The sequence below is a fragment of the Vespula pensylvanica genome, chromosome 21, assembly GCF_014466175.1.
Source record: "Vespula pensylvanica isolate Volc-1 chromosome 21, ASM1446617v1, whole genome shotgun sequence".
Classification (NCBI taxonomy): Eukaryota; Metazoa; Arthropoda; class Insecta; order Hymenoptera; family Vespidae; genus Vespula; species Vespula pensylvanica.
The window spans coordinates 1579774-1588087 of record NC_057705.1 but is presented as its reverse complement, the minus strand read 5'-3'; the positions used below and the strand labels follow the sequence as shown (position 1 = coordinate 1588087).

Below are 8314 nucleotides of genomic sequence, written 5' to 3'. Positions count from 1 at the left end.
GAGAGAGAGAGAGAGAGAGAGAGAGAGAGAGAGAGAGAGAGAGAAAGAAATGAAAAAAAAGAATTAAAAAATAAAATACAGTGAGAATCGATTAATTAATAAAAGCAGTCGATGGAGAGGAAAAGCTGAAAATATATCGAGTTATACTACTTTCTCGAAGGAGGTTTGACTAGGTTGATGTGAGTACTAGAAATGTAATTATTTTAAGGACCTTCGGTTTCTCTTATCCCTTTAATACAAAGAGGGTAATCCCTGCTTTCCGCTTTTCGACGAGATGACCCAGCGAAACTTGTTTACCAAACTTCGGTTTCACCACGATATATAAGTCGCAACCGAAGAGAAATATCCGACTGTAACTGAAAATTACATTAAGGAACTCGTTCAAGTTCGTCGAAAACTTCGACGACAACATTACAGTTTCCCGATAGTAACCCGACGAATTTTTCTATTGTTAAGATTGATAAGAGTCGATTAGAAAAATGCAGATTTTATTCGTCTCGTCGATTTCAGAAACATGTTCTTTAACTCCTTTCCATCACGACATAATAATAATCGATCTCTAATTATAAAATTCAATCTCTAAATTTTCTCGAAATATTCTACAATCTCGATTCGGAGAAAGCTCAGAAAAAAGAATCAAATAGAATCAAGTCATATCGAATAGAAATTAATAGGAAGAACGAAAAGAGAAAAAGAAAAGAAAAAATAATAATTATATCGCGATAAAGAATTGTATTAAAAAAAAAAAAAAAAAAAAAAAAAACGAACATATTATAGAATACTTATTAGAGAAAATATTCGACCTTGATCGAGATAATAAAACTGGTATGAGAACAATGATATAAAATCGATTTCCTTACGCTGCTTCTTCGACGACAGTAGCCAAAAAGAACTCGGTGCTCTTATCGTTGGAGATGACCACGACTGGATCTAGAGGCGTCTCATCTTCGTCCTCGTTGCTTCCGGAAGCGGTGTTTGTTGGCTCCTCCATGCTGGGAGCCACCAAGGCGGCTGCCCCCAACGCCGTCTCGGCGAACCTTGCCACAGAATACCCACTACGTGATCTTAGTCAAAAGCCTTCTAGAAAAGCTTCTACACTTATCATGCTTTCCTTTTTTTCCATCGTTCTGCGAGCGTCGAGTCATCACCAAGAAAGAGAGACAGAGAGAGAGAAAGAGAGAGAGAGAGAGAGAGAGAGAGAGAGAGAGAGAGAGAGAGAGAGAGAGCGAAACAGAGATAGAGATAGAGATAGAGAAAGATAGAGAAAAATACACATACAGCGGCTAAACTAGAAAAGGACATCTATCATGCTATCCTATGAAGAACCTCTTCTCGTTCCAACACGTTAAACGCGACCTTCTTTCTCAGCGAAAACGATTTCACGTTTACGACTTTTCCGACGAAGATATGAAATGAAATAACTCCTGTTAACTCATGCCTACAGTCAGCTCAAGAAAAGATGCTGATGATGATGGTACATATACGTTTTGAACCGACATAAAATACATAGATATTTTCTTGATTTTCTAATCCTGTTTTTTGTTTGTCGCGTGCAGATAGAAGAGAGGAAGTATCTCGTACTGATTTCTCTCATATAAATTTGTAAATCTAATAAGGATTAAAAAGGATATAATCGAACGAGGAAAAAAATCTTCGTTCGTAGTTTCTGTCATAACTTTTAAGAAAATCGCTCTGTTATACCTAGCATGCACCTAGCCGAAGCTAATAAACTTTTTCATTGAGTTACTAAGCCCGGTCTATCTCTATCAAGATCGAGTCGAAGAAAAGTTGGAAACATTTAAGTTAATGGATGATAAAAGCAGTTATTCAAGAAACGTTTTGTTAATATCCAGAATCGTTAACGTTTAATACCAAAACGGAAAGCTATCTTTGTTATTTACGACCTGTATATTTTTGGATTCCATGTAGCAAGATAGAGGAAGAGAGAGATAAAGAGAAAGAGAAAGAGAGAGAGAGAGAGAGAGAGAGAGAGAGAGAGAGAGAGATAAGTGAAAAGAGAAAGCAGCAAAAGCAACATTAAAAGCGTGACAGAGGCAACCATCCCACGGAGGTTTCCGCGGTCGATGAAATTTATTTCCAAGTAGGAAAACGTAGATCGCTTGCCTTTCGTAGATAACGCCGCGAGGGATGCAAGGAACTCGTGATCTCCGAAAATGCGCTTAACACTCGGTGCCCGGGCAAAGACGATGCTCGTCGTAAGTTTTGTTAAGTACCATAGAGGTCGAGCCTGGATGCCGACCTAAATTTCGTTTCATACCGAAATGGGAACAACGTCGATAAGGCTAGATCGTCGAACGGTAGACAATTTTGTTAAGGATAATCTATGTGTATATGTGTGTACGTATATATGTGTCTATAGCTATGAAAGAGAGAGAGAGAGAGAGAGAGAGAGAGAGAGAGAGAGAGAGAGAGAGAGAGAGAGAGAATGTGGCAAGGATTAACGCGGGACTGAGATTATGTTCGATACATAGAACCTATGGGGAAAGACGAAGTTAGAGAGGCAAAATGTGGCCGACGATGTAAACACCTAAGTCCAATTTATCGATAGCACTCTCTATCTCCTAACAAACGCGAGCTACGGAACGAAACCATAAATAATAACGAACGGATCCTATCGAGACATCGGTAATTAATTCCATGAACGTCGCACGACAACGCTTTGATGTTAGATCCTTCTCTCTGTTGTTAAATAGGTATAGATAACGGTATCAACCTACTCTTAAGTAGTTTTACATGATTAAGTATGAACAATGGAGTTACGTGTATCTTACTTTGCGAATGTGCATGCGCCCACTAAGCTGGTGATTTTTCAGAAAACAGGGAAGGCTTTTCCAACCTGTCATACGAATTTGCAACGAATGACTTAAGTGTCTCGTTCAAACGAACAAGATTTAATGTATTATAATCTTTTTAACATTGGTCGACGACGTTTACTACGTTCTTCTTTCTTTTCTTTTTTTTTTCCTTTGTTTTTCCTGGAACGTGTCATTGATAAGTGGATGTAGATTAAAGAAAAAAGAAAACAAATTTATATATATTGCATTTGCTGACGTGTATACGTTTTACGAGCATCGACGATAGCTAAAGAAGAAGAAGAAGAAGAAGAAGAAGAAGAAGAAGAAGAAGAAGAAGAAGAAGAAGAAGAAGAAGAAGAAAAAGAAGAAGTAGAAGAAGAACGAATATATTTTACGATCCTCGTCAGGAAAAAAGAAACTTCATAAACGTATAGATGAAATCCTTGATGCGATCCAAGCAAAAACTACAAGATAATTCTCGAAAGAAAAAAAAAGGAAGAATATTTCTTTTCTATGAAATATTCGATGCTATTTACTCGTAAGCCAACTTAATGAATCGAAACGTACTCGCTGTTGTAAAGTGTCAAGGGAAATGAAAAAACACGCGAGATAGCGAGATAGCCAGACGAGCTCTGCCCTTACTATACGAAATTTCACCACGCGACCCTCGACGCGAATCTAAATCCTCTGTAAAAAATCACCTCGAATTTAAGTGAGATATTCCAACGTGCTTTATTTATTTATTTCTTTTTTCTTCCCTTTTCTTTTTATCTTCGTGTTTGATTTTTTTTTCTTTTTTTTTTTATCTTTGATTTTTTTTTGCTTTTTCTCTTTTTGCCTTTCGCTCTTTTCAACGATTTCGAAAGCGTTTCGTAATCGAGACGATTATCCCCGCGTGAATTATTTTCTAAATTCTTCTCGTCATTTCTAATCGTACCCTATTCATTTATGCTCTGCGTGCAAAAGCGTGCGTGCGAAGGATGCTGCTCTGTAAGCTCTTTACACAAAAGTAAGTATTATAAATTTCGTGGAAAAATTTATTTATTATATCGAAGAAAGATTGTATTATTATTCGAGATGAAACTTTTAATAAATTTTTGTTGACGCGTATTGTTTACGTCCAAACGCGAACAATGAAAATTCTAAGATCTCGATATCGATAGTATACTCTACAAGATCGATATTTTCGACGAATTTCGCAATACTATTCGATGATTTACTTTAGTTCGCATAAATGCGATACGATAGATCGCGCGATACGAAATACAAACGTTTACTCACCTCCGGGTGTTTGCAATGTTCTCTATAATACTGCCCGGCTTTATTTCTCCCAGATTTGGTTTTCGATTAGCTCGAGCTTTTCTCGCTCTATTTCGTAGACCCTGAAAATGATTTCACAATAGTATAATTCAATACCGGTAACTGCAATGAAATAGAATAGATCGTTTATAAATAAATATATACGCAAATATTCTATTACACTAATTCGAAGTAATTAGAATCGTTTAACTGGCGGACATCGTTGATACGTTTTGATGATGCATTTTAAAAAAAGAAACGATACTATTTAATCAAGGAAATTATCTAATCAACGAAGCAATATTGTTTCACGAGAAACCACAAAGTATAATCAGCAACGGCCACGATAAAGACTATTAATTCAATCTATCTACGTGATCGTCCAAATAAAATATAAACGTAGAAAAATATGCGTTTGCGTCTGTGTAAAGAGAGAAAGAGGAGAGATAGAAAGATAAAGACAAGACAAGATACCTTAAATATGTTATAATAGAGAAACACCATAATGATGCAGGGTATGTAGAAGCTGGATAGGCTCGAGTAGATGATGAAGTCCGTATTATAGAAGAGGCATTGGTCTGGTAACCGATTGGGAGTGTTATTCAAGCCAAGAACAATCGGGCTACCGATCGCGGCCGATATCGCCCAGACCAACAGTATCGTCAACCACACTCTTCTATTGTTCCTGTGTTTGGCATACTTTATCGGCTGCGTCACCGCTATATATCTGCAATTCAAATTTCTTTCGAGAACGATTCTCTAGGTTGATATTACGATACCGTTACACGAATTTACGAAAGTTCCAATGAGAAAGTTCAATGACCTTTCCAATGAAGAACAAGATCCTTTTTCATTTCTCTCTTCTTTTTTTGTTTTGTCTTTTCTTTTCTTTTTTCTTTGTTTCACATCTCGCAATGGATTTACATATTTTTATTTTATAAAGGACCTATGTCGAGTTATAATCGATGAATAATGCCAGTTAAAAATTGTTAACTTTAATATATATATATATATATATATATATATATATATATATATATAGCGTTAATGGTACATCGATAAATGGCAATTTTCATGTGGCGAAAGTCGATAACGAATACGTAGAGTACTCGTTAATATTTAATCGTTAATCCAAGTATTGTCGCTGAGTAAAATTCGCGTTTCGAGATAAAAAAATGAAAGAGAGAGGGAGAGAGAGAGAGAATGAGTAAATACAAAAGCACGTGTAACTTTTAATCAGCATGTATGAGACATTAACGTGTCACTAGTAATTCAATGTATCGAACATTCCAAATTGAAATTACATTGTAAAAACAAGTATAAAGCCATACGATTTAATGACATACCGTTGCTAAAAGCTTTTGGAATAGTCGGTTTATTCGATTCGACGATAGGTAAAAACGTACTAACATAATTCGAAAGGGATTACTTTCATTCGCGGTAAGCTTTCGTTATTCCGTTAAAAAAGAAAAAAATAATAAATGATATTAAAGTTTTATTATGTACATAATACTTTCATAATATCGATCTAATAAATAAATATGTAATATTCTCGAATAAAGTATGAAATATAATTGATATATATTGAAAATATAATTATAATGATAAATCCATGAACTACATCGCGAAACAATAACAATTTATACCGTATAAAAGTACATATTCTATATATACGTATACATATATCGATATTGCAAAATTTCCTTAGTTATATTAAATTTGAGTCAGAATTCCACGAATTTTCGAAAGCATTATTACGTTTCAAATAGTAATAGACAATATCAAATATTAACAAAGCAACGATTCCAATATCATTATTTTTAACGAATACTATTATGTTGAATAATATAATCGGGGGAGCTTACATATGTATATCAAAAAGTCTCATTGCGGAAGATCGATCGAGCTTTATAATGCACGTTCGTCCGCCTCGTTAATAACTATCTCACGCGTGCCCATATCGTATCGTATCGTCGAAATTGATAATATATCGAAGGATTCTCTCTCGTTATTCACATCCATAATTCAATTTATCCAGACTGAACCAGACAGAGCTCTCTCGAGATAAACGTCGAGTCCAAAGTCTACCGTCTATAAATTGCCATCCTTTTTCTCTTACCCTCTCTCCCTCTCCCGCCCCATTTCATCCCTCACAACTCTCACAACTCTCCTATACTTTTTGTTTTTCTTATTTCGTCGCTTTAAACTACCCTTTTCACTCCTCTATCAATTTTTTCGACACATCCAATCTCGACGTAAAGGTTTCGATTTCAAGCTAAAAATCGGATCGATTATAAAAATAGCTTTGGGAGTTTCGTTTACGTTCGAATTTGACGAGTAGATACGTATCATAAGTAGTCAACGACGACGTCTCGAAAAATCTACGTTATTGGATATCGATGATGGCGTTCAAACGATAAGCGAGAGTAAATAAATACGTATTTTTTACGTTTCTTTTTTTTCTTTTTTTTTTGCAAAAAGAAAGAGAAAAAGGAGAGAAGAAAAGAAAACAAGATGAAACAGAATGAAAGTAATGAAAAGAAAAAGAAAAAAAAATACGTTCACACCATTGAAACGTAAGCCGATCAATTTTTATATCACCTATACACTTTTCTTTCTTTCTTTCTTTTTTTTTCTCGAGATCCATATTTACTTCTACATTTATCTCTTTATTCGTCGCACGTAAATCGCGGGGAACGTACAGCGTTCCTTTCTCTTTTTCTTTTTTTCTTTTTTTTTTGTTCCTTCTCCTCCTTCTCCTTCTCCTCCTTCTCCTCCTCCTCATCCGCCTCCCCTCGTAGCATGGCTAATTCCAAGCTTGTTTGAAAACAAATCATCGCGAAATCGTTCGTTCCGATGAATGCAAATTTTGTTCTACGCGAATTGGGAATAACAATTTCAGAGAGTGAATCTGTTATTATATTTGTCATGAAATAACGATAAATCTCACACCTGTCTATGGAGATCGCTACCAAATTGAAGATAGAACTCGTACTGCAGGTAACGTCCATCGCTATGTAGAAGTCGCAAACGAAGCCTGGCAAACTCCACAAGCCCGAGTTTACCTGCAATATAGAAGTTCGGTTAGTAAACTGAAATCTTTGATATCCGGTTAAATGAAAAGAGCTTGGAAGTTTAGAAACCGTCGTCTGGTGTATAAGAGTTTCCAAGTGCTTTAGCAAAGAAGGAAATGTCTTACATGTTTTTCCAAATAACCGAATATAAAAATAACTATTTCTAGAAATAAGTATTTTGCTTATGAAGAGAAATTCGGAAAAAGTAAAAACAAGAAAAATAATAATAATAATAATAATAATAATAATAATAATAATAATAATAATAATAATAATAATAACAAAAACAAAGAATAATGTGAGAGAATTTTAGAGAGATCGGCATTTTTTCAGAAGAATTTTTTAAGAATTTGTTTCGAAAAGATTGAAACTATTTCGGAAATATTTTCATTCGAAAAAAAAAGAAAGAAAAACAAGAATTTGCGAAAGATTGGAAATAGAAATTTTTTTCTAGGGAAAAAAGGAACGAGAAGTTTTTTACACAAGATCGGAAATACAAACTTTTTTCTCTCGTAAAAAAAAAGAAGAAATTTTATACATGTATATATGGAAATAGGTAAAATAAAATTATTTGCTCGCTCTCGATCCTATTAATAGATTTTTCATGTCGCAAACGCGTCTACATCAGGTGCCGAATAACATCGACTCGTCATCTTTTACGTGTGTAGTGTGTTCCGGACGGAAAATTTATTTTCAAATTGTTCAAGTCACGATCCGGAAAATCGATTGTGAAATCGCTGGTGCGTAACCATCATGCCTACGCAACAACCTACACGTTATGTTCCAGATTGGTTTTTATTAAAACAATTTCAACTATTCCATGAAATAAATAATAATTTCTATTAAATAACCAAGTTTCTTTTTTTATTTTGTCTACTATATTACACATACTTTTTATATAAAATGACAAAAATACTATTTCTTACTCTCGACGTATATATACGTTAGTACGTGCGTAGTTTATTGATTTTCGAAGAGCTTATTATAGAAAATAATATACTTGGATTATAAAGAACAATGTAAGTAGATGTAACGCGTAAGTAATGTAAACTACTGTCTCCTTATTTTTCTTTTCTTTTTTCTTTCTTATTTCGTTAAAATTTATATAGCATTATTATTTCATCG

General features: G+C 34.5%; 1 protein-coding gene across 10 annotated transcripts in view; it reads right to left on the bottom strand.

Moving 5' to 3' along the window:
• LOC122636292 (dopamine D2-like receptor) overlaps positions 1-8314 on the bottom strand; it is a 124114-nt gene that overhangs the window by 3358 nt on the left and 112442 nt on the right. For 9 of the 10 annotated variants that reach the window (XM_043827361.1, XM_043827362.1, XM_043827364.1 and 6 more), the window contains 4 exons: positions 7068-7180; positions 4590-4842; positions 4098-4198; positions 861-1055 (listed from right to left, as the gene is read on the bottom strand). In XM_043827361.1, coding sequence (XP_043683296.1) covers positions 861-1055; positions 4098-4198; positions 4590-4842; positions 7068-7180 — 662 coding nt within the window. The remainder of the gene's footprint in view (positions 1-860; positions 1056-4097; positions 4199-4589; positions 4843-7067; positions 7181-8314) is intronic. The other variant, XM_043827366.1, reaches the window with a different exon arrangement.